General features: G+C 45.9%; 1 protein-coding gene across 1 annotated transcript in view; it reads left to right on the top strand.

Moving 5' to 3' along the window:
- The window catches only part of LOC135886168 (vomeronasal type-2 receptor 26-like), a 42,383-nt gene extending 17,299 nt beyond the window's left edge, over positions 1-25,084 (top strand). The window contains exons 2-6 of the mRNA XM_065414025.1: positions 7,371-7,667; positions 21,640-21,862; positions 22,271-22,397; positions 24,068-24,795; positions 24,929-25,084. Of these exons, the coding sequence (XP_065270097.1) occupies positions 7,371-7,667; positions 21,640-21,862; positions 22,271-22,397; positions 24,068-24,795; positions 24,929-25,084 (1,531 nt within the window). The remainder of the gene's footprint in view (positions 1-7,370; positions 7,668-21,639; positions 21,863-22,270; positions 22,398-24,067; positions 24,796-24,928) is intronic.
- The last annotated feature ends 791 nt before the right edge of the window (positions 25,085-25,875 follow it).

The raw sequence follows: 25,875 nt of genomic DNA, 5'->3' as shown, positions 1-25,875 counted from the left end.
AGCTCAGCAGTTTCTCTTTGGAGTCTGGTCCTGAAGTTTTTTTGCTGTAAGATGGCTACCTTTACATCTGCTATTGTGTGGCCAGGGAGGTTGAAGTGTTCTCCTACAGGTTTTTGTATATTGCCATTCCTGATATCTGACTTGTGTCCATTTATCCTCTTGCGTAGTGACTGTCCAGTTTGGCCAATGTACATAGCAGAGGGGCATTGCTGGCATATGATGGCATATATAACATTGGTGGACATGCAGGTGAATGAGCCGGTGATGTTGTAGCTGATCTGGTTAGGTCCTGTGATGGTGTTGCTGGTGTAGATATGTGGGCAGAGTTGGCATCGAGGTTTGTTGCATGGGTTGGTTCCTGAGTTAGAGTTGTTATGGTGCGGTGCGTGGTTGGTGGTGAGAATATGCTTAAGGTTGGCGGGTTGTCTGTGGGCGAGGACTGGCCTGCCTCCCAAGGTCTGTGAAAGTGAGGGATCATTGTCCAGGATGGGTTGTAGATCACTGATGATGCGTTGGAGAGGTTTAAGCTGAGGACTGTAGGTGATGGCCAGTGGAGTTCTGTTGGTTTCTTTTTGGGGCCTGTCTTGTAGCAGGAGGCTTCTGGGTACACGTCTGGCTCTGTTGATTTGTTTCTTTATTTCCTTGTGTGGGTATCGTAGTTTTGAGAATGCTTGGTGAAGATCTTGTAGGTGTTGGTCTCTGTCAGAGGGGTTGGAGCAGATGCGATTGTACCTCAGTGCTTGGCTGTAGACGATGGATCGTGTGGTGTGTCTGGGGTGGAAGCTGGAGGCATGAAGGTAGGCGTAGCGGTCGGTGGGTTTTCGGTATAGGGTGGTGTTAACGTGGCCATCGCTTATTTGTACGGTGGTGTCTAGGAAGTGGACCTCCCGTGTAGACTGGTCCAGGCTGAGGTTGATGGTGGGGTGGAAGCTGTTGAAATCATGGTGGAATTCTTCCAGGGTCTCCTTCCCATGGGTCCAGATGATGAAGATGTCATCAATGTAGCGTAGGTAGAGAAGGGGCGTGAGTGGACGGGAGCTGAGGAAGCGTTGTTCCAGGTCAGCCATAAAAATGTTGGCATATTGTGGGGCCATGCGGGTGCCCATAGCGGTGCCACTGGTCTGGAGGTATATATTGTCACCAAATTTGAAATAATTGTGCGTGAGGATAAAGTCACAGAGCTCAGCAATAAGTTGTGCTGTGTCATCATCAGGGATACTGTTCCTGACAGCTTGTATTCCATCTGTGTGTGGGATGTTTGTGTAGAGAGCCTCTACATCCATGGTGGCTAGGATGGTGTTTTCTGGGAGGTCACCAATGCATTGTAGTTTTCTCAGGAAATCTGTGGTGTCACGGAGATAGCTGGGAGTGCTGGTGGCGTAGGGTCTGAGTAGGGAGTCCACATATCCAGACAGTCCTTCAGTGAGAGTGCCAATGCCCGAGATGATGGGGCGTCCAGGATTTCCAGGTTTGTGGATCTTGGGTAGTAGATAGAATAACCCCGGTCGGGGCTCTAAGGGTATGTTGATTTGTTCCTGTGTTAGTGTAGGGAGTGTCCTGAGTAGATGGTGCAGTTTCTTAGTGTATTCCTCAGTGGGATCTGAGGAAAGTGGCCTGTAGAATTTGGTATTGGAGAGTTGTCTGGCAGCCTCCTTCTGGTAGTCAGACCTGTTCATGATGACAACAGCACCTCCTTTATCAGCCTCTTTGATGATAATGTCAGGGTGGTTTCTGAGGCTGTGGATGGCATTGCGTTCTGCACGACTTAGGTTATGAGGCAAGCGATGTTGTTTTCCCACAATTTCTGCCTGTGCACGTCGGCGGAAGCATTCTATGTATAGGTCCAGACTGTCATTTCGACCCTCAGGAGGAGTCCATGTGGAGTTCTTCTTCCTGTGTTGTTGGTGGGAGGGTATCTGTGTATCAGTGCGCTGTTCAGTGTTATCTTGAAAGTATTCTTTGAGTCGGAGGCGGCGAAAGTAGGCTTCCAAAATAAATTTAGTTGACAACGGTAACTGTGTTGAGATAATATAAGAGAGACAAAGTGAGGGAGGCAATATATTTTATAGGCTTGACTTCTGGTGATTAAAGAGACTAGCTTTTGAGCTCCACAGAGCGCTTCTTCAGGTCTGGGAAAGGTAATCAATGTCACAGCTAAATACAAGGTCTAACAAACACATGTTGCAAGAAAGCATTCAAACTGCAGTGGGCAATTAACACCTCTGCAATCATAGAGCAAAGTAGAGTTAATGGGTTATATATTGCTGTAATAAGTCTTAAAGCCAGAGTCTCTATTGGGTTTATGATTTTTTACAGAGCTATGAATTTAAGAATTGTGATAATATACTCAGACTTATCTATATGCATTTGATGCAACATTCTAGTTTTAAAATGCATTTTACAAAATCAATGTAGCCCTTATAAAATGGATTAAAAACTGGCTAATTGACAGATCTCAAAAAAGAATTGTAAATAGAGAATCAGAATCAAATGGGGACATTTCTAGTAGGGTCCCGCACTCAAATATCTTTATCAATGAACTGGAAGAAAATTAAAAAATCATTGCTGGTAAAGGTTGCAGGTGACACAGCAATTGGTGGATTGGTATGTAATGATAAGGGTGGGCCAGGTCTACAGAGAGATCTGGATCATATGGTAATCTGGCCTCACTTGGACAGCTAAATGCAAAGTCATGGATCTAGAAACAAATAACGTAGGCCACATCTATAGGATACAGGCTCTATTTTGGAAATCAGTGATTAGAGAGAGGGAATTAGGGGTCCTGAGGGATAATGAACTGAACATGAACTCTAAGGGCAATGCAGTCCTTGGATGCATAAGCATGAGTGAGTGAGTGAGTGAGTGAGTGTGTGTGTGTGTGTGTGTGTGTGTGTTTATACATCATTACTGAATCTATTATTGTCCAGTTCAGCTCTCCACATTCGTGAAAGGATGTTGCAAAATGGGAAAGGGTTCCAAAAAGAGCTACAAAGTAGGATCTGAAGCCTGAAAACCTCGTGTATAGCTCAGTCTCTTTAATTTCTGTAAAGAGGTGACTTAATCAATGTCTATAAATATAAGAGGAGATTCCTGATAGTATTGGGCTCTTTAATTCACAAGAAAAAGGTGTAACAAAATCCAGTGGCCGGAAACTATAGACAAATTCAAACTAGAGATAAGGAGCGTATATTTTACAGTGAGGGTAATTCACCATTGGAACAATTTGCCAAGGGATGCAGCTGATTCTCCAGCTTTAAATAAAGATTGGCTGCATCTTTCTAAAAGCTGTGCTCTATCTCAACCCAAAGAAATGGGCTTGATGCGGGAATCACTGGGTGAATTTCTGTGCTATGCAGGAGATCAGACTGCCTGATCACAATGATCCCTCCTGGCCTTAGCATCGATGAGTCTATGAAATGCCAGGTAGTTCTAGATCAGCTCTGAAAGCTAGCTCTGTGATGAAGCCTCCCTGAAAATACCTTTGCAGTGTGACTGGGGAGGGATCGGTCTAGGTGGGAGATGGTAGTGAGCCTGCTAAAAACCTTGTGGCAGCCTCACAGAGCAAGACGATTTAGGCAGTGCGATCGGTGTTAGTCCTTTAATAGTTATATTCAAAACTGAGCTGAGTGCGCCTTTAAATTTGTAAGCAAACCCAGAAAGCAACAGCTTGGCACAGTGTTTGGGTTAGGCCTCTGGAGCTCCTCTACTGGCCCAGCTCCTCCCCTGCATGAAGCAAGCAAAGGTTCCAGCATACCTGCTGGCTCCTGATTGGTTAGTGTCTTTTTCCAATCCTTCTAAGCCACTGGAGGACTAAATCGTATATGTACCCAGGCCTGAGTGGGTTTTCTGTAGGCAGACAAGGTCAGGGTGCCAATGCCCCAGAAGGGGACAAACCCAAATAACTTGTAAGAAAAGATACTCCCTTTATGGGAAGAATAGTCATGCTCCTGCTCCTGCTGAGGTCAGAGCAATGCTCCCTGCTTGGTCCTGCTTTGAGCAGGGGGTTGGACTAGATGACCTCTTGAGGTCCCTTCCAACCCTGATATTCTATGATTCTATGATTCTATGATTCCCAGGATCAGTCTGGATATGATATTGTATTGGTGAATTGTTGGTGCCGTGGCTCTATTCCAGGGCCGCCCAGAGGATTCAGGGGGCCTGGGACAAAGCAATTTCAGGGGCCCCTTCCATAATTTTTTTTGCAATACTATACAATACTATATTCTCGTGGCGGCCCCTGTCGGGCCTGGGGCAAATAGCCCCACTTGCTCCCCCCCCCCCCCCACGGGCAGCCCTGGGAAAAATAAACCTTCCGCATCTTGGCACAAACCCAGTTTTGAGAAAACTTCTTTACAAGGTATCACTGGTTCTCAGCATCAGCTAGTGCTAAAAGGCACTAAAGCTCATTAAAAGGGTTGGACAAATATTTTCCGTCAAAACTTTTTTTGAATCAAAACCTAGGGGTTTTTAAAAAGCAGAAAAAATCACGGACAATGTCTGCTTTCCTTCAAAATTTGATGTTTTTTTTTTTAATTGAAAAGCTGAAATTAGTCTGCCAAAACCTGAACATGGTTTGGGGTTTCACAAGTGTATGGTCAAATATTTGCTGCTTGCTGTGTTTGATTGTTTAAAGAAACAATAAAAAAAATTCTGCTTAAACAAAAATCCAAAACTTTTGAACCACCTCAGCTTGTGACCAAACGCCTGAGCCCATCCAGTCAGAGATTTGTCCAGGTTTCTGATACGCTGCTGGCTTCCTTGACTCATATCTGTCTCCATAACTTTGGGTTCATTTAGGTTAGAACATAAGAACGTAAGAATGTCCAGACTGGGTCAGACCAAAGGTCCATCCAGCCCAGTATCCTGTCTACCGACAGTGGCCAATGCCAAGTGCCCCAGAGGGAGTGAACCTAACAGGTAATGATCAAGTGATCGCTCTCCTGCCATCCATCACCTCCCTCTGACAAACGGAGGATAGGGACACCATTCCTTACCCATCCTGGCTAATAGCCATTAATGGACTTAACCTCCATGCATTTATCTGTTTCCTAGAGACTGGCTCCATAGGATCCCTCACAAACGAGATGGTTACTGTGGGTTTGTCTTTAGTATAGCTTATGTACATACTCCATGAACTGAGCATTTGAGCTTGTTCCAGAATCTGGGATGAGCCTATGTTGTGAAAACCGAAATGCTCAAAATAGCACATGCATGTGAATGGACACAGGGTGCTAAAATTAAATTAACCCAGGGGTTCTCAAACTGGGGGTCAGGACCCCTCAGGGGGTCACGAGGTTATTACTGGAGATCGCGAGCTGTCAGCCTCCTCCTCAAACCCCGCTTTGCCTCCAGCATTTATAATAGTGTTAAATATATAAAAAAGTGTTTTTAATTTATGGGGGGGTCGCACTCAGAGGTTTGCTATGTGAAAGGGGTCACCAGTACAAAAGTTTGAGAACCAATGAATTAACCCCTCTGAAGCCTCGGGGAATGCAGGGGTGGGGTCTCCCTTGGTAGGGTTGGGAAGAAGGTAGGTGGTGTAGGATATTGCTCTTCTCATGTGATCCCTCCCCCAGTGGCTAATTTTAAATGAAGCTACCCTCCCCTGACATGAATCTCCCTATGGCACTGAAATTAAATGTAGACTATAATTTGGCATTTGAGAACTGAAAGGGACGGCAGCCCTAAGGCAAAAGCTAACAGCTTGGCTCTTCTGCAAGCCTCAAACTGCTGAATGAGCTTTAGGGTAGGGAAGGCTGTGCCTCCCAAACAGCCTGGCCCTGCCCCCTATCTGACCCCCCCCACTTCCTGCCCCCGACTGCCTCCCTCAGAATCCCTGACCCATCCTGCTCCTTGTCCCCTCACCGTTCCCCAGAGACCCCCCCCAACCACCACCCCGGGACCCCACCCCCACCAACCCGCCCTGCTCCCTGTCCCCTGACTGCCCCAACCCCTATGCACCCCCCCCCCCGCCAAGTCCTGACAGGCCCTCGGAACTCCCACGATCCAACCCCCCCGTTCCCTGTCCCCTGACTGCCCCCCCAACCTCTGCCCCCTCCCTGCCCCCTGACTGTCCCCGGGACTCCCTGCCCCTTATCCAACTCCCCCGGCCACGGCCCCTTACCCCTGGCTCCCACCTCACCTGGAGCCTCAGCGTGCCATGTCCAGGAGCGTCCCTGGACAGCGCTGCAGCGTGGCTCCGGTGTGGCCTGAGCTCCTCCCCACTCAGAGCCACGTGGTAAGGGGGCGGGGCTGCAAGTTCCGGGCCGAGCAGAGGGCTCTCCGGCCCCGCTGGAGCTCGCAGCCCCACCCCCTTACCATGCGGCTCTGAGCGGGGAGGAGCTCAGGCCCCGCCAGAGCCAGCCGCTTTAGCTCTGTCCAGGGCCGCTCCTGGATGCGGCGCGCTGAGGCTCCGGGAGAGGGGTGGAGGTGGGGTCGGGCCGGGGCTGGGGCCTCAGCCATTCTCGTGGGGGCCCCTGCAGAGCCCGGGGCCTGGGGCAAATTGCCCCACTTGCCCCCCCCCCCCCCCACCCCGGGCAGCCCTGCTGTATTCATCCATGCAATGTTCCCCTTAAGGGAATGGGAAAATTACTGCCAACCCCACACCTTCAAATACCATGAGTCATGCTTAAAAAAATCCTGAAATTTGCTGAAAAATCATTAGATTAAATAAAAATTGGCAAGCCATTTTATTTGTCCTCTGGTTTCTGAGCCACTTGGGTCGGGTTTTAAACCTTTTCTCTGCATCGATGAGGGCTACACACTTTGGGCCAAATTTTTAAAGGTGTTTAGGTGTCTCATGGGATTTTGAAAAGCATCTAGGCTCCCATCTCCATCGATGGGATTTGGTTGCCTGGGTGCTTTTGAAAATCCCAGTAGGCATCTAAACGCCTTTAAAAATCTAGCCTTTAATTCATGAAAGAAAGACTGAAAGAAAGACTGAAAGAAAGAAAGAAAGAAACCTGTGCATATCACTTAATCACATGATTTCTGCAGCTGGGACTTTTAAGGAAAATTCTCAATATTGTAGGGCTCACAATAACACCTCAAATGTTGGCAACGTTTCCCAGAAGCTGGAAATGGGTGACAGGGGGTGGATCACTTGATGATTACCTGTTCTGTCCATTCCCTCTGAGGAACCTGGCATTGGCCACTGTTGGCAGACAGGATACTGGGCTAGATGGACCATTTGTCTAACCCAATCTGGCCGTTCTTATGTTCTAACATTGTGGCAGTGCACTGGGCACAAGTATGACTCAGACCTGAGACTGGAAATAGCTGTCCTTGCTAAGAAACAGCTGGAGTGTAAAGTCCTGTATCATTCCTGTCACCTAGCAGGCACGTTCTGCACCATTTAAATCTCATTGCAGGCTGGTGCCTAAGAACTACCAGCATGTCTTGGCCTTGGTGTTTGCCGTTAATAAGATCAACCAGGATCCCGAGCTGTTACCCAACATCACGCTGGGGTTCCGCAGCTACGAGAGCTTTTTCAGTCCCAGGAAGACCTATGAGAGCTCTTTTACCCTGCTCTCCACCAGGTACCTAATGATCCCGAATTACAGCTGCGACACCCAGGACAAGTTGTCAGCTGTCATCAGGGGGCTTGGGTCTGAAATGTCCATCCACATGGCAACCATCTTAGGCATCTACAATATCCCACAGGTAAGGAGTGGGGGAGGTATAGAAGGGTTTCACAGCTCAGTGAGACAGGGGCAAAGTCCCCATTGGTGTAACTTTATTAACCTCAGAGGAATGGCATCAGGGACAGAGATGGGGAACAGGAAGACACATCTGTCATGGATTTACAGGGAGTTCAGAGCCCCAGATTCTACACAAGCCCTAGGCATAGCTTTGCGCAAAGGTAAGCCCCACAGTTCTACAACTCCAAGGCTGGACCTCCGGGCTCCAGGACCCTGTTTCTCTCTGTGGCTTTCCAGTGAGTCCAAATGAGTTCGGACTCCTGTTAGAGACATCTACCCCTTCAGGAAGCAATGCAAACAGTACTATGTGCAGTGACCCAGGACAGCCTTTTCATAAAAAGCCAGCATTTATTAGTCCACTGGAACATAGCCTTTGAGAGTCCTTAAATCAGCATGGAAAAACCAAGCTTGCCTGAATTTATATTGGCAGAAGCAATTGCCCCAACTTTTCATACTTTACTGGAGTCCATCTTAATATCTGGCTCTCTCTGATCCTGTGACCCCCTGCCCTGGGCAGCAGCAAAACTTAACAACCAATCTCTTCACATCCCGTTCATTTGTCTCCAGATCCAGCCATGATGTGTCCCTATACTCAGAATGCTTTGGCTTTCAGTGATTTAAAATTAATGTTTGGTCATTCGGTCTTCTGCTGTCTCTCAAGGGTACTCCATTCATCTGTGCTGATTACAACCAGAAGGACATATATCACATCCCCAAGTGCCTCAGTCAGGGGAGAAATTAACCCCGAGTGGGCAGCAATATAGTGTGGATGGGTAAACTGACTCATGCATATTGTTCATGAAAGTATTAAAAAAAATCTCACATTCTCCATAACGTCCCGCTTGCTATTTAGCTTCTGTGAACTCCCTTTTCAAGTATCAGAGGGGTAGCCGTGTTAGTCTGAATCTGTAAAAAGCAACAGAGGGTCCTGTGGCACCTTTAAGACTAACAGAAGTATTGGGAGCATAAGCTTTCGTGGGTAAGAACCTCACTTCTTCAGATGCAAGTAATGGAAATCTCCAGAGGCAGGTATAAATCAGTGTGGAGATAACGAGGTTAGTTCAATCAGGGAGGGTGAGGTGCTCTGCTAGCAGTAGAGGTGTGAACACCAAGGGAGGAGAAACTGCTTCTGTAGTTGGATAGCCATTCACAGTCTTTGTTTAATCCTGATCTGATGGTGTCAAATTTGCAAATGAACTGGAGCTCAGCAGTTTCTCTTTGGAGTCTGGTCCTGAAGTTTTTTTGCTGTAAGATGGCTACCTTAACATCTGCTATTGTGTGGCCAGGGAGGTTAAAGTGTTCTCCTACAGGTTTTTGTATATTGCCATTCCTGATATCTGACTTGTGTCCATTTATCCTCTTGCGTAGTGACTGTCCAGTTTGGCCAATGTACATAGCAGAGGGGCATTGCTGGCACATGATGGCATATATAACATTGGTGGACGTGCAGGTGAATGAGCCGGTGATGTTGTAGCTGATCTGGTTAGGTCCTGTGATAGTGCTGCTGGTGTAGATATGTGGGCAGAGTTGGCATCGAGGTTTGTTGCATGGGTTGGTTCCTGAGTTAGAGTTGTTATGGTGCGGTGCGTGGTTGCTGGTGAGAATATGCTTAAGGTTGGCAGGTTGTCTGTGGGCGAGGACAGGCCTGCCTCCCAAGGTCTGTGAAAGTGAGGGGTCATTGTCCAGGATGGGTTGTAGATCACTGATGATGCGTTGGAGAGGTTTAAGCTGAGGGCTGTAGGTGATGGCCAGTGGAGTTCTGTTGGTTTCTTTTTTGGGCCTGTCTTGTAGCAGGAGGCTTCTGGGTACACGTCTGGCTCTGTTGATTTGTTCCTTTATTTCCTTGTGTGGGTATCGTAGTTTTGAGAATGCTTGGTGAAGATCTTGTAGGTGTTGGTCTCTGTCTGAGGGGTTGGAGCAGATGCGGTTGTACCTCAGTGCTTGGCTGTAAACGATGGATCGTGTGGTGTGTCCGGGGTGGAAGCTGGAGGCATGAAGGTAGGCATAGCGGTCGGTGGGTTTTCGGTATAGGGTGGTGTTAACGTGGCCATTGCTTATTTGTACTGTGGTGTCCAGGAAGTGGACCTCCCGTGTAGATTGGTCCAGGCTGAGGTTGATGGTGGGGTGGAAGCTGTTGAAATCATGGTGGAATTCTTCCAGGGTCTCCTTCCCATGGGTCCAGATGATGAAGATGTCATCAATGTAGCGTAGGTAGAGAAGGGGCGTGAGTGGACGAGAGCTGAGGAAGCGTTGTTCCAGGTCAGCCATAAAGATGTTGGCATATTGTGGGGCCATGCGGGTGCCCATAGCGGTGCCACTGGTCTGGAGGTATATATTGTCACCAAATTTGAAATAATTGTGCGTGAGGATAAAGTCACAGAGCTCGGCAATGAGTTGTGCTGTGTCATCATCAGGGATACTGTTCCTGACAGCTTGTATTCCATCTGTGTGTGGGATGTTTGTGTAGAGAGCCTCTACATCCATGGTGGCTAGGATGGTGTTTTCTGGGAGGTCACCAATGCATTGTAGTTTTCTCAGGAAATCTGTGGTGTCACGGAGATAGCTGGGAGTGCTGGTGGCGTAGGGTCTGAGTAGGGAGTCCACATATCCAGACAGTCCTTCAGTGAGAGTGCCAATGCCCGAGATGATGGGGCGTCCAGGATTTCCAGGTTTGTGGATCTTGGGTAGTAGATAGAATAACCCCGGTCGGGGCTCTAAGGGTATGTTGATTTGTTCCTGTGTTAGTGTAGGGAGTGTCCTGAGTAGATGGTGCAGTTTCTTAGTGTATTCCTCAGTGGGATCTGAGGAAAGTGGCCTGTAGAATTTGGTATTGGAGAGTTGTCTGGCAGCCTCCTTCTGGTAGTCAGACCTGTTCATGATGACAACAGCACCTCCTTTATCAGCCTCTTTGATGATAATGTCAGGGTGGTTTCTGAGGCTGTGGATGGCATTGCGTTCTGCACGACTTAGGTTATGAGGCAAGCGATGTTGTTTTTCCACAATTTCTGCCTGTGCACGTCGGCGGAAGCATTCTATGTATAGGTCCAGACTGTCATTTCGACCCTCAGGAGGAGTCCATGTGGAGTTCTTCTTCCTGTGTTGTTGGTGGGAGGGTATCTGTGTATCAGTGCGCTGTTCAGTGTTATCTTGAAAGTATTCTCTGAGTCGGAGGCGGCGAAAGTAGGCTTCCAGATCACCGCAGAACTGTATCATGTTCGTGGGGGTGCTGGGGCAAAAAGAGAGTCCCCGAGATAGGACAGACTCCTCTGCTGGGTTGAGTGTGTAGCTGGATAAATTGACGATATTGCTGGGTGAGTTAGGGGTACCCCTGTTGTGGCCCCATGTGCCAGGTAGGATTTTAGACAGCTTACGGTCCTTTTTCCTTTGTAGAGAGGTGAAGTGTGTAATGTAGATCTCCTGTCTTATTTTAGTAAAGTCCATTTGTGTGGAGGGTTGGTTATTTATGAAAGTCTCCAGGTTGGAGAGCTCTTTCTTGATGTTTATCTGTTTGCTGTATAGGATGCTGATCAGGTGGTTCCTCAGTTTCTTTGATAGTGTATGGCATAATCTCTCACTGTGGTCTGTGCAGTATGTAGATAGCAATGGATTTTTCACCTTCAGTCCATTTGGTATGATGTCCATCCGTTTGCATTTGGAAAGGAAGATGATATCTGTCTGTATTTGTGCAAGTTTCTTCATGAGGTTGATAGATTTCCATTCCATACGGCTAAATGCAGTGCCTTGCATGGTGTCAAGTATCAGAGGGGTAGCCGTGTTAGTCTGAATCTGTAAAAAGCAACAGAGGGTCCTGTGGCACCTTTAAGACTAACAGAAGTATTGGGAGCATAAGCTTTCGTGGGTAAGAACCTCACTTCTTCAGATGCAAGTAATGGAAATCTCCAGAGGCAGGTATAAATCAGTGTGGAGATAACGAGGTTAGTTCAATCAGGGAGGGTGAGGTGCTCTGCTAGCAGTAGAGGTGTGAACACCAAGGGAGGAGAAACTGCTTCTGTAGTTGGATAGCCATTCACAGTCTTTGTTTAATCCTGATCTGATGGTGTCAAATTTGCAAATGAACTGGAGCTCAGCAGTTTCTCTTTGGAGTCTGGTCCTGAAGTTTTTTTGCTGTAAGATGGCTACCTTAACATCTGCTATTGTGTGGCCAGGGAGGTTAAAGTGTTCTCCTACAGGTTTTTGTATATTGCCATTCCTGATATCTGACTTGTGTCCATTTATCCTCTTGCGTAGTGACTGTCCAGTTTGGCCAATGTACATAGCAGAGGGGCATTGCTGGCACATGATGGCATATATAACATTGGTGGACGTGCAGGTGAATGAGCCGGTGATGTTGTAGCTGATCTGGTTAGGTCCTGTGATAGTGCTGCTGGTGTAGATATGTGGGCAGAGTTGGCATCGAGGTTTGTTGCATGGGTTGGTTCCTGAGTTAGAGTTGTTATGGTGCGGTGCGTGGTTGCTGGTGAGAATATGCTTAAGGTTGGCAGGTTGTCTGTGGGCGAGGACAGGCCTGCCTCCCAAGGTCTGTGAAAGTGAGGGGTCATTGTCCAGGATGGGTTGTAGATCACTGATGATGCGTTGGAGAGGTTTAAGCTGAGGGCTGTAGGTGATGGCCAGTGGAGTTCTGTTGGTTTCTTTTTTGGGCCTGTCTTGTAGCAGGAGGCTTCTGGGTACACGTCTGGCTCTGTTGATTTGTTCCTTTATTTCCTTGTGTGGGTATCGTAGTTTTGAGAATGCTTGGTGAAGATCTTGTAGGTGTTGGTCTCTGTCTGAGGGGTTGGAGCAGATGCGGTTGTACCTCAGTGCTTGGCTGTAAACGATGGATCGTGTGGTGTGTCCGGGGTGGAAGCTGGAGGCATGAAGGTAGGCATAGCGGTCGGTGGGTTTTCGGTATAGGGTGGTGTTAACGTGGCCATTGCTTATTTGTACTGTGGTGTCCAGGAAGTGGACCTCCCGTGTAGATTGGTCCAGGCTGAGGTTGATGGTGGGGTGGAAGCTGTTGAAATCATGGTGGAATTCTTCCAGGGTCTCCTTCCCATGGGTCCAGATGATGAAGATGTCATCAATGTAGCGTAGGTAGAGAAGGGGCGTGAGTGGACGAGAGCTGAGGAAGCGTTGTTCCAGGTCAGCCATAAAGATGTTGGCATATTGTGGGGCCATGCGGGTGCCCATAGCGGTGCCACTGGTCTGGAGGTATATATTGTCACCAAATTTGAAATAATTGTGCGTGAGGATAAAGTCACAGAGCTCGGCAATGAGTTGTGCTGTGTCATCATCAGGGATACTGTTCCTGACAGCTTGTATTCCATCTGTGTGTGGGATGTTTGTGTAGAGAGCCTCTACATCCATGGTGGCTAGGATGGTGTTTTCTGGGAGGTCACCAATGCATTGTAGTTTTCTCAGGAAATCTGTGGTGTCACGGAGATAGCTGGGAGTGCTGGTGGCGTAGGGTCTGAGTAGGGAGTCCACATATCCAGACAGTCCTTCAGTGAGAGTGCCAATGCCCGAGATGATGGGGCGTCCAGGATTTCCAGGTTTGTGGATCTTGGGTAGTAGATAGAATAACCCCGGTCGGGGCTCTAAGGGTATGTTGATTTGTTCCTGTGTTAGTGTAGGGAGTGTCCTGAGTAGATGGTGCAGTTTCTTAGTGTATTCCTCAGTGGGATCTGAGGAAAGTGGCCTGTAGAATTTGGTATTGGAGAGTTGTCTGGCAGCCTCCTTCTGGTAGTCAGACCTGTTCATGATGACAACAGCACCTCCTTTATCAGCCTCTTTGATGATAATGTCAGGGTGGTTTCTGAGGCTGTGGATGGCATTGCGTTCTGCACGACTTAGGTTATGAGGCAAGCGATGTTGTTTTTCCACAATTTCTGCCTGTGCACGTCGGCGGAAGCATTCTATGTATAGGTCCAGACTGTCATTTCGACCCTCAGGAGGAGTCCATGTGGAGTTCTTCTTCCTGTGTTGTTGGTGGGAGGGTATCTGTGTATCAGTGCGCTGTTCAGTGTTATCTTGAAAGTATTCTCTGAGTCGGAGGCGGCGAAAGTAGGCTTCCAGATCACCGCAGAACTGTATCATGTTCGTGGGGGTGCTGGGGCAAAAAGAGAGTCCCCGAGATAGGACAGACTCCTCTGCTGGGTTGAGTGTGTAGCTGGATAAATTGACGATATTGCTGGGTGAGTTAGGGGTACCCCTGTTGTGGCCCCATGTGCCAGGTAGGATTTTAGACAGCTTACGGTCCTTTTTCCTTTGTAGAGAGGTGAAGTGTGTAATGTAGATCTCCTGTCTTATTTTAGTAAAGTCCATTTGTGTGGAGGGTTGGTTATTTATGAAAGTCTCCAGGTTGGAGAGCTCTTTCTTGATGTTTATCTGTTTGCTGTATAGGATGCTGATCAGGTAGTTCCTCAGTTTCTTTGATAGTGTATGGCATAATCTCTCACTGTGGTCTGTGCAGTATGTAGATAGCAATGGATTTTTCACCTTCAGTCCATTTGGTATGATGTCCATCCGTTTGCATTTGGAAAGGAAGATGATATCTGTCTGTATTTGTGCAAGTTTCTTCATGAGGTTGATAGATTTCCATTCCATACGGCTAAATGCAGTGCCTTGCATGGTGTCAAGTATCAGAGGGGTAGCCGTGTTAGTCTGAATCTGTAAAAAGCAACAGAGGGTCCTGTGGCACCTTTAAGACTAACAGAAGTATTGGGAGCATAAGCTTTCGTGGGTAAGAACCTCACTTCTTCAGATGCAAGTAATGGAAATCTCCAGAGGCAGGTATAAATCAGTGTGGAGATAACGAGGTTAGTTCAATCAGGGAGGGTGAGGTGCTCTGCTAGCAGTAGAGGTGTGAACACCAAGGGAGGAGAAACTGCTTCTGTAGTTGGATAGCCATTCACAGTCTTTGTTTAATCCTGATCTGATGGTGTCAAATTTGCAAATGAACTGGAGCTCAGCAGTTTCTCTTTGGAGTCTGGTCCTGAAGTTTTTTTGCTGTAAGATGGCTACCTTAACATCTGCTATTGTGTGGCCAGGGAGGTTAAAGTGTTCTCCTACAGGTTTTTGTATATTGCCATTCCTGATATCTGACTTGTGTCCATTTATCCTCTTGCGTAGTGACTGTCCAGTTTGGCCAATGTACATAGCAGAGGGGCATTGCTGGCACATGATGGCATATATAACATTGGTGGACGTGCAGGTGAATGAGCCGGTGATGTTGTAGCTGATCTGGTTAGGTCCTGTGATAGTGCTGCTGGTGTAGATATGTGGGCAGAGTTGGCATCGAGGTTTGTTGCATGGGTTGGTTCCTGAGTTAGAGTTGTTATGGTGCGGTGCGTGGTTGCTGGTGAGAATATGCTTAAGGTTGGCAGGTTGTCTGTGGGCGAGGACAGGCCTGCCTCCCAAGGTCTGTGAAAGTGAGGGGTCATTGTCCAGGATGGGTTGTAGATCACTGATGATGCGTTGGAGAGGTTTAAGCTGAGGGCTGTAGGTGATGGCCAGTGGAGTTCTGTTGGTTTCTTTTTTGGGCCTGTCTTGTAGCAGGAGGCTTCTGGGTACACGTCTGGCTCTGTTGATTTGTTCCTTTATTTCCTTGTGTGGGTATCGTAGTTTTGAGAATGCTTGGTGAAGATCTTGTAGGTGTTGGTCTCTGTCTGAGGGGTTGGAGCAGATGCATATTCTCACCAGCAACCACGCACCGCACCATAACAACTCTAACTCAGGAACCAACCCATGCAACAAACCTCGATGCCAACTCTGCCCACATATCTACACCAGCAGCACTATCACAGGACCTAACCAGATCAGCTACAACATCACCGGCTCATTCACCTGCACGTCCACCAATGTTATATATGCCATCATGTGCCAGCAATGCCCCTCTGCTATGTACATTGGCCAAACTGGACAGTCACTACGCAAGAGGATAAATGGACACAAGTCAGATATCAGGAATGGCAATATACAAAAACCTGTAGGAGAACACTTTAACCTCCCTGGCCACACAATAGCAGATGTTAAGGTAGCCATCTTACAGCAAAAAAACTTCAGGACCAGACTCCAAAGAGAAACTGCTGAGCTCCAGTTCATTTGCAAATTTGACACCATCAGATCAGGATTAAACAAAGACTGTGAATGGCTATCCAACTACAGAAGCAGTTTCTCCTCCCTTGGTGTTCACACCTCTACTGCTAGCAGAGCACCTCACCCTCCCTGATTGAACTAACCTCGTTATCTCCACACTGATTTATACCTGCCTCTGGAGATTTCCATTACTTGCATCTGAAGAAGTGAGGTTCTTACCCACGAAAGCTTATGCTCCCAATACTTCTGTTAGTCTTAAAGGTGCCACAGGACCCTCTGTCCCTTTTCAAGGCAGCTGTAGGACTCACATCAGGTCCCATTGCTACAGCTTTCCTTATGTGGCTGCATCTCTAGCCAAGGGTGAAACTGGCCCTGATGTTGAAAAAAATCATAAGTGAAATCTTGTGGGTCAGACTTAAGGTTGTTATCAGAATGTGGGTAGTTACTCAGTATTGTTGCCTGGTTTGCTGAGTAGTTACTGATGGTATTGATGGTATTGTGGAAAGATTGGAAAGAGTCCAGCAGAGGGCAACAAAAATGATTAGGGGTCTGGAGCACATGACTTATGAGGAGAGGCTGAGAGAACTGGGATTGTTTAGTATGCAGCAGAGAAGAAGGGGGGGGAGGATTTGAGTAATGGTCTCAAGTTGCAGTGGGGGAGGTTTAGGTTGGATATTAGGAAAAACTTTTTCACTAGGAGGGTGGTGAAGCACTGGAATGGGTTACCTAGGGAGGTGGTGGAATCTCCTTCCTTAGAGGTTTTTAAGGCCCTGGCTGGGATGATTTAGTTGGGGATTGGTCCTGCTTTGAGCAGGGGGTTGGACTAGATGACCTCCTGAGGTCCTTTCCAACCCTGATATTCTATGATTCTATGACTATTGAGAATTTCCAATTAGTCACTGATTAAATTTCTGAGGTTTAATAGGTTCCAGTCCCAGAATCAGTCACTACATAATTAAGTTCAGTGTCTGGCTGGGAACCCCTGCACAACGACAACACTCATGCTGAAGGCAAAGCAAAGCTTTAAGTACTTTTATTAGCATAATTAGTGAAAACCAAAATATTCCAAACCAAACGAGAAGGTAGCCATAATGGGGAATTAATATGGTGTCCTGCACATTACCTTACACATACTCACTCCTTTCTCATGCAGACCTAGTGGTGGAAGACAGCTGGTGTTCCCCAAGGGTTCTACCCTGCCTCTCTTATGCCAAGCAAGTCCCCGTAGCAGATGGAGCACTCACCATCATGGCGCCTCATGCTGGTTGCCTCGGGAATTAGGTCCTCAGCCTCAGAGCGCCCCCTGCTAGCCGGTGTCTCGCCTGCTGCAGGCCCCATGTTCCTTCTGGACCCCAGTGCCCCTTCCCTTGGGGTGCTGAGTAGTGCCCCCACACTCTGGGTCTCCCCTCCCAGGGGAACCCTCCCCTATGCCCAATTTGCCTCAGTGGCTACTGCCAGTCATCATCTAGCCCCCTTTCTCTGGGGCAAACTGGAGCCTGTAATGGCCACTCATCATTGGCAAGGGGGTTGGACCAACTGCCTCTGCCTATCCCCAGGCTGTACGTCTGCAGCCCCAGTACCTCCTTAGGCCTTTAACAGGGCCTCTGCCTGGGGAGTTTCCAGGCTGGAGCTCTCCAGATCCTCTTGCCCTTCCCCCAGCATGGCTATGCTTCAGGTACCCTGTGCTTCCAGGCAGCTAGGCCCTTCCCACTCCAAGGCTGGAGTGAGACTGACCCAGCTCCTCCCTTAGCCCTTATATCAGGGACAGCTGTGGCCTGATTGGGTGTGGCCACAGCTGTGGCCACTTCCCCACTCAACCTACCTTTTCCCCTAGGAGCAGGGTAACTGCCCCGCTACAGTCCCATGGTCAAGATCTCAAGGCTCACATGGCGGTTTGGCTATTAGAGGGCCTGGTGACTACCATGGATATTCATATAAATGCCCAGCCTCCTTTATCCATAACTGTCTTCCTCAGCCTAATAATGTCGGACTATATGTTAGTATGTTAATATCTCAACTTATCATCATATATGTCAATTTGTTGCCAAGGCAAGATTGTTGTTGTCAATCTGCAGATGTTCCTATAGTAAAATATCCAAAATCTGATATCAGTTCATATTCCTTTGGTTACCTGGTATCATTTTACACAAAAATCCCTTAAACATAATAATCACGATTCTCCCAATATCTCAGGGTAACTGTTGGGCAACATACTTGTGTTAAAGCTCATAGGCTTCAAAGCCTTATGTTGACTACTTAAACTAATGCCTTACAGGATATAGGCCTGTAGGTTTCTTGGATTAATGCTACATAAAATACCTTTAAGTTAGCTCTATGGGCTACAGTATTAAAATTTGAGATGCATTACTTGGTTTTGGACCCATAGGTTCAGTGATTGCATGAGTGTTACTCTGAGAAACAAGTTTCTGGTGCAAACACTCACAGTTACAGGTTAAAAAGTCACCTTTTCTGAATGTGCCCCAATTTATTGTTTTGGGGAACATTGCAGCCAGTGATCTCCTTTCCTAGAATATTCATGGGAAGCCAATGCAGAAGAAGCTCAGGCAGACATGAAGCAAATTCAGATTTGTTCTTTATTCATGGGAAATTTGAAATTTTCAGAAGAGCTAGCTGGAAATTTTCTGTTGAAATGTTTGTTTGTTTGCTTAGTTTGGTGGTTTTGTACAGAAAACCGGGGTTGAGTTAAAAGAAAACTTTCAAAGAAAGTGTCTACTTTCCTTGAAAATATTCAAGTTTTCATTAGGAACACAGAAACCCGGAAACAAAATATATGGGTTTTCTGGCTGAATTGTTTGTTTTTGGCTGAAATTTTCAGGTTTTGGTTACTAAAAATGTTGAGTTTTAGATAGTCAAGAAAAAAAACTGTCATTTGCATAAAATTTTTCTACTGAGAGAAGAAAACATTTTCTAACAACTCTAGATTTTGCCCAAATCTACAAATCAACATATTTTCTCTTTTAGATCAGCTATGGCTGATTCCATGCCATGCTGTGATATAAATTCCAGTTCCCTTCTGTCTACCAGATGGTCCCAAATGAGATACCTCAGTCGCTGGGACTGGTTCGGTTAATGCAGCATTTCAAATGGACCTGGATTGGCCTCATCACCTCGGATGATGATAGTAGAGAAAAGTTTGTGCAGACTTTGAAGCCAATGCTTATTAGGAACAGCATCTGTTTTGCCTTCACCGAACGGGCCCCTCATGTGCCTTCCTCTTTGATGGACTATGCATTTAGGGAGCAACATTTTAAGCTATATTCCAGTATCACCCAGACAAAGGCTGAGGTGATTGTTGTCTACGGTGACACAGACTCCCTATTAGGTTTAAAATTGTTTTTATATGCAAGCTATCAAACAGCACTGACACCTATAGGGAAGGTTTGGATACAGAGGATGTGCCAGGATTCCGAGATTTCCTCCGGACCCTCAACCCTTACTAACCCCAAGGAGATATTTTTATTCAGCGTTTTTGGCACACTGTATTTAATTGTTCGGCTCTATATAGTAGCTTGACAATAAAGGGTGGGAGAAATTGCTCAGGGAAGGAGGAACTGGAAAGCCTGCTGGGTTCTGATTTTGAAATGAAAATGTCAGGCCAGAGCTACAGTATCTACAATGGTGTCTATGCTGTGGCACATGCTCTACATGCCCTATACTCATCCAAATCCAAAAAGGAAGCCACGGGGAAAGGACATCTGCTGGAGCTTCAGAACATCCAGCCATGGGAGGTAATGTCTCTACTTACGGAAGCACCAATAAGAGCTTCAGAATTAACATTGCACCAAGATTTTCTATTTAATGTGTGTCAAAATTTTCAGTAGGACTTTCTCACATGTATAATAATAATGATAATTAATAATTTTATCACAAACACTGGGGAGAAACTATTATAAGTTGGAGTTGAATGCGGCTGAATAACTTATATTTTTAAGCAAATATTTATGATGATTTATTTGAGAAGTGCTCACTGTGTGCCGGGAGCTTACCAAACTTTTAAGAAATCATTCTGAATGTTCTCTGTGCATTGCTTCTCAATTCGGTTCTTAGGGCTAGATTTTTATGGGTATTTAGGTGCCTACAGGATTTTTCAAAAGTAAGTAGGTGCCTTTTACCAGCACTGATGTGCCACTCCATGTGAGGCACCTAAATGATTTTAAAAATCCCACTAGGCGCCCAAATACTTTAAAAAATCTGGCCCTACATACATAATAATAGGGTAATCAAAATTTTTCATTTGCAATTCTTTTCAGCCTAAAATTGTTGTTTTTGACTGAATAACATTTTTTGTGCAAAGTGCCAGATTTTGTCAAAAATTTCCCTTATTTTGTTGGAAAATCAAAAATTCCATAATTGAAAAATGTCAACCAAAACTCCAGGAAAAAATCAAATCAGTTTTTGGCAGTTTTGAATGGAATATGTTCAGTTTTAGGTGATTTTCAGCCAAAAAATTTACAACTTGGAGATTTTTAACAAAAAATCTAAATTGTCCATGGGAAAAAAAATTGCATTTCCTGACCAGATCCACATAATATACTTGGTTTCAGAGTGGTAGCTGTGTTAGTCTGTATCAGCAAAGACAACGAGAAGTCCTTGTGGCACCTTAGAGAGTAACAAATTTATTTGGGCACAAGCTTTCATAGGCTAGAACCCACTTAATCAGATGCATGGAGTTTATGCATCTAATGAAGTGGGTTCTAGTCCATGAAAGCTTATGCCCAAATAAATTTGTTACTCTCTAAGGTGCCATAATGTACTTGGACTCTTAAAAGCAAGGAGATTTTTAGTTCACTGGAGAACTCAAAAGGCACAGTGATCCTGTCATAAACATACAGCTAAGGGTAGCATAAAATCTCTCCTTTACCGGTAAGGGGTTAAGAAGCTCAAATAACCTGGTTGGCACCTGAACAAAAGGACCAATAAGTGAAGAAGATCCTTTCAAATCTGTGGGGGAGGTTTTTGTTTGTGCTTTCTTTGTTGTTCTCTCCCGGTGAGAGAGGGACCAGGGCAGGAAAAAAAATCTCCTAAACCCCTACCTGAAATGAGCATCTAAGATTACAAAAATTGTAAGGAAGCAAGGAAATGCATTAGATTATCTCTTGTTTTAGTTTGTGAATTTTCCCTATGCTAAGAGGGAGGTTTGTAACTTTAAAGTTTTGCCTAGAGGGGAATCCTCTGTGTTTTAAATCTTATTACCCTGTAAAATTATCTTCCATCCAGATTTTTACAGAGGTGCTTCTTTTACTTTTTCCTTTATAATAAAGTTCTGCTTTTAAGAACCTGATTGTTTTTTAGTGTCCTAAAAACCCAAGGGTCTGGTCTGTGCTCACCTTGTTTACCTATTTGGTTGGTATATTATTCTCAAGCCTCCCCAGGAAAGGGGGTGAAGGGGCTTGGGGGGATATTTTGGGGAAACAGGAACTCCAAGTGGTCCTTTTCCTGAATCTTTGTCTAACTCACTTGGTGGTGGCAGCAATACTGTCCAAGGATAAGGAAGAATTTGTGCTTTGGGAAAGTTTTTAACCTAAGGTGGTAGAAATAAGCTTAGAGGGTCTTTCACGCAGGTCCCCACATCTGTACCCCAGAGTTCAGAGTGGGGAGGTAACCCTGACAGATTCCTTTTCAAAAATGTGGAATCTCTCAATTTTCAGAGTTTGTAAGCTCCAGAAATCGCTTCATTTACAAAGTCACCCTCTCCCAGAGAAAACAGAAAACATAAGCTTCCAAAGGCAGGAGTTTGTAAGTTGCATTTTGATGGATTCAGGACATTGGCAGCCATTTATTGCATTTTTTAATGCCTGCCAATTTCTCTTTCAATCTGGCTCCATCCTTTTTTGAAACATGTCCGATTTAACAACAGTGCCGGGGACGAAGTGTATTTCGATGAGAACGGTGAATCATCAGCTGGATACGACATTTTAAACTGGATCATTTTTCCCAACAATTCCTTCATCAGAGTCAAAGTGGGTCACGTGGACCCGCAGGCTCCTGTTGGCCAAGAATTCACCATTAATGAGGCAGCCATTGTTTGGAACAGCAGGTTCAATCAGGTGGGGAATCATTGCAGCTTCCAGAGTGACAGGGGAGTGTTACAGTCCTGGCCCTTGGAGATCTCTCCTGCCAGGCAGGGTGAGTCCCATTGTGTAACACTGAGTGCCTGTAACAGAGACACATCCCCTGTGCAGGAGGAATTTAAAGCACCAAGAATATAAGGCGATCCTTGCCTCCATCTTCAATATAGGGTCAGAGTTCCCTGATGACACTCAAATTGGTTGGAAGTATATTGAGAATTAGAGCTGGTAAAAAAAAGTTCTGGCAAAACATTTTTCTTTTTTTATGAGAAATAGGGTTTTTAATAAAACACATTTTTTCCTGGTTTTCACACTTCCTTCCAGAGAACAAAAGAAGCCACAATAATGTCCTACTGTTGTTAACCCACTCCTATTATTTTTGTTCAGACAGTGCCACGGTCCATGTGCACTGACAGCTGCCGTCCTGTATATGTTAGGACAGTTCGGGAGGGGGAGCCACTTTGTTGCTATAACTGTGCTCCATGCCCAGAAGGGACCATTTCCAACCAGACAGGTAGGTGTCTCCAGAGGAATTTGCAGAGTATTGAGGACTGTGTTGGAATTTCAAGCTATCGCTTTAAGTTTGTGTGTGTTATGGGAGAGTCAGTCCTCGTTCTGCTCTTGCAGGCTAGGGGGCTCTGGGAACGTTAAGAAAGTGTGTGATCTGGGGCTAGGTCTACTACTACGGGGGGCGGGGGTCGACCTAAGATATGCAACTTCAGCTACGTGAATAGCGTAGCTGAAGTTGCGTATTTTAGGTCGACTTACCTGGCTGTGAGGACGGCGGCGAGTCGACCGCTGCCACGCCACCGTCGACTCCACTTCCGCCTCTTGCCGCGGTGGATTTCCGGAGTCGACGGCAGAGCCATCGGGGATTGATTTTATCGCGTCATCACTAGACGCGATAAGTCGATCCCCAATAGATCGATTGCTAACCGCCGATCCGACGTGCCCTGAGTCAGTCTTCTAGGAGCTGGTCTGCAGCAAGGGTGGTAGGTTGTTTCTCTCTGCTTTAAGGAGCAGCCTGCTCTGTCTCTCCCTGTTTTTGGTTCTTGTGTTGTTAAAGTTCCAGAATTTAAGAAATAAGGTTGTGTGACATTGCAATCTTCCTGAAAAAGTATTTTAGCGTGGTATCTAACTTCTCTGTGTGTATGATGTGAACATAACAGAATTATCACCCCCTAATAAAAGGGCAGACCTGGGGGAATTGTGCACAGAATTAGCTGTGACCAGAGCTGATTGAAATATTTGAATTTCTCTCCTGTGGAAAATTCCAGTATTGTGACATTTGTTTTCATCCAAAATTTGGACAACAAATTTGAAATATCAAAACAGAATGAAAATATCAATTAAAAAAAAAGTCAAAGTGACGTGAAATGAAATGTTTCATTTTGCTTTGAATCTATATTACTCTCCATCCTCCTGGTGCCTCATAGGAGCTGTAGTTTAGATTATTTATATCCCCATTCTATCCCAGGGGCCAGGAACCCTGGCTGGACTATATTTCCCATGATGGACTATAGTCGTTCCCTCTGACTCAGTCACCATAGGATCACATGGCCATGGTGCATCATGGGAGATGAAGTCTGGAACGAGAAAATTGATGTTAAATTGAAAATTTAGTCAAAATTACCATTTTCCTGTGGGATATTTCAATTTTTCAGAAATCAGGTTTTCCACTGAAAAAATGGTTTTGATTGAAAATGTCTGACTAGCTCTACCTGAGAATAAATTTTGCTATGACTCTGTTCAGCCCACTTCAGTATTTGTTTCCCCAAATATGAATTTACTGGCAGGCGTGTTCATAGAAACAACAAATGTTAAGCAAATATTTTAGAATCTCTGCTAAAAGGGAATTTCAAATAGATAATCCTGAATATTTAAAACATAAACCTGATTTTAGGAGTTCTGCTCATCCCCTCAACAGACAGAAACAACATGGTGCAACCTGTGGTATCTTGCAGTCGAAACAGACTGGATTTCTGATATCAGATAATTGCAACCCGAATGTATACATGTTGCAGTTTGAATGTATGTATGTAATATCAGACGTAAATAGTTTTCTTCAATGCCTGTGTTTCATCTTTGCTGTAAGAGCTGACTGGGTGAAATGTATCCCTAGTGTAATTTCATTGGTTTAAGTGGAGTTACATTTTGTTTTTTGTTTCATTTTGTTTCTTTCAGATGCGGATCATTGTGATAGGTGCCCAGAAGATCAGTATCCAAACAGGGACCAAGATAAATGCAAACCCAAGTTTATGAATTTCCTTTCCTATGAAGAACCTTTGGGATTTGTTTTGGCTTCTTTTGCTTTTTTATTTTCTCTTCTCACAGTGCTAGTGCTAGGAAAGTTTATTAAGCACCGGGAAACTCCGATAGTGAGAGCCAACAACCGGGAGCTCAGCTACAGCTTGTTATTCATTGGCCAGCCTGGCCGGGTGACCTGCCTTCTCCGACAAACAGCTTTTGGTGTCATCTTCTCTGTCTCTGTTTCTTCTGTGTTGGCAAAACCCATCACTGTGGTTTTGGCCTTCAAGGCCACGAAGCCAGGAGTCAGCATGAGGAAATGGCTGGGGAGAAGACTGGCCGGCTCCATCATTGTTTCCTGTTCCCTTATCCAAGCTGGGATTTGTGCTGTCTGGCTGGGAATTGCTCCCCCATTCCCAGACCTTGACATGAAATCAGAGGTTGGACACATCTTAGTGCAATGTAATGAGGGGTCAAACACCGCCTTCTACTGTGTCCTGGGCTACATGGGCTTCCTGGCCATTGTCAGCTTCATGGTTGCTTTCCTAGCCAGGAAACTGCCTGATACTTTCAATGAAGCCAAGTTCATCACCTTCAGCATGTTGGTGTTTTGCAGCGTGTGGGTCTCCTTCATCCCCATTTACCTGAGCACCAAGGGGAAATACATGGTGGCTGTGGACATCTTCTCTATCTTGGCCTCCTTTCAATGAAGCCAAGTTCATCACCTTCAGCATGTTGGTGTTTTGCAGCGTGTGGGTCTCCTTCATCCCCATTTACCTGAGCACCAAGGGGAAATACATGGTGGCTGTGGAGATCTTCTCTATCTTGGCCTCCAGCGCTGGGCTACTGGGCTGCATCTTCATCCCCAAGTGCTACATCATTGTGCTGAGGCCTGACCTGAACACTAGGGAGCAGCTAGTTATGAAATCCAAATCTGGGACACAGGAATTATGAACTTTTTCCTGTTTGATGTAAGTTCTCCATTTAACTCACTAATTTTGCCTGGGGGTGAATTTGGCCCTGTCTATTACAGATTCCCAGCCAGCCCCCAAATGCTAAAATAAATTGGAATGTAAAAAATTAACCCTTATTTTGTGGGTGTTTCTTAGTGACATGTTCTGCTCTGGGTTTTCAGTGACACAACTCATAGATTCCAAGGTCAAAGGGGACCATTGTGATTATCTAGTCTGACCTCCTGCAGAACACAGGCTATAGAATTTACACCAAAATAACCAGAAGTAGAGCAGAGCTTCAAAAAGAATTCCAATCTTGTGTAATTACTGGGGTGACTCTGTTCCGCAAACCCTTACAATGCCAGTAGTGTGCACGGCGTACTGTGTCTGGGAGAAAAGCACTGTAAGTGCTTCAGCAGCTAGGCCTTGTAGGTGCTAGCCCTGGTGGGTCCCAATAACCCCTCAGATACTGGGCTAAGGGAAATGGCAGGAGAGGGAAAGGTTGCAGATCCCCTAAGCACAGAGGCTCAGACAGTTACTTTTCAAAGGGAGGAATAGCCGTTCTTGTTTGGGTCCCCGGCAGGCCAATCGAGAGCCAAGGCTCTTCAGGGTGAATCCCTCGGGTGTCTTCTCCAGTCCAGTCTCTGTTCAAGCAAATAAATGTTTTCAGATTTCCAAGCCAGGCTCAGTTTCTGTCTCTCATTGGAGCCCTTCTGCATTGGATCCCTGCCCAGCCATTACTGCTGTCCCGTAAGTCCCACACAGATCTTCACTCGGCTGTGATGTGCAGCA

Source organism: Emys orbicularis, chromosome 12, assembly GCF_028017835.1.
Source record: "Emys orbicularis isolate rEmyOrb1 chromosome 12, rEmyOrb1.hap1, whole genome shotgun sequence".
NCBI classification, from domain to species: Eukaryota; Metazoa; Chordata; order Testudines; family Emydidae; genus Emys; species Emys orbicularis.
This window is presented reverse-complemented; position numbering and strand designations above follow the sequence as displayed.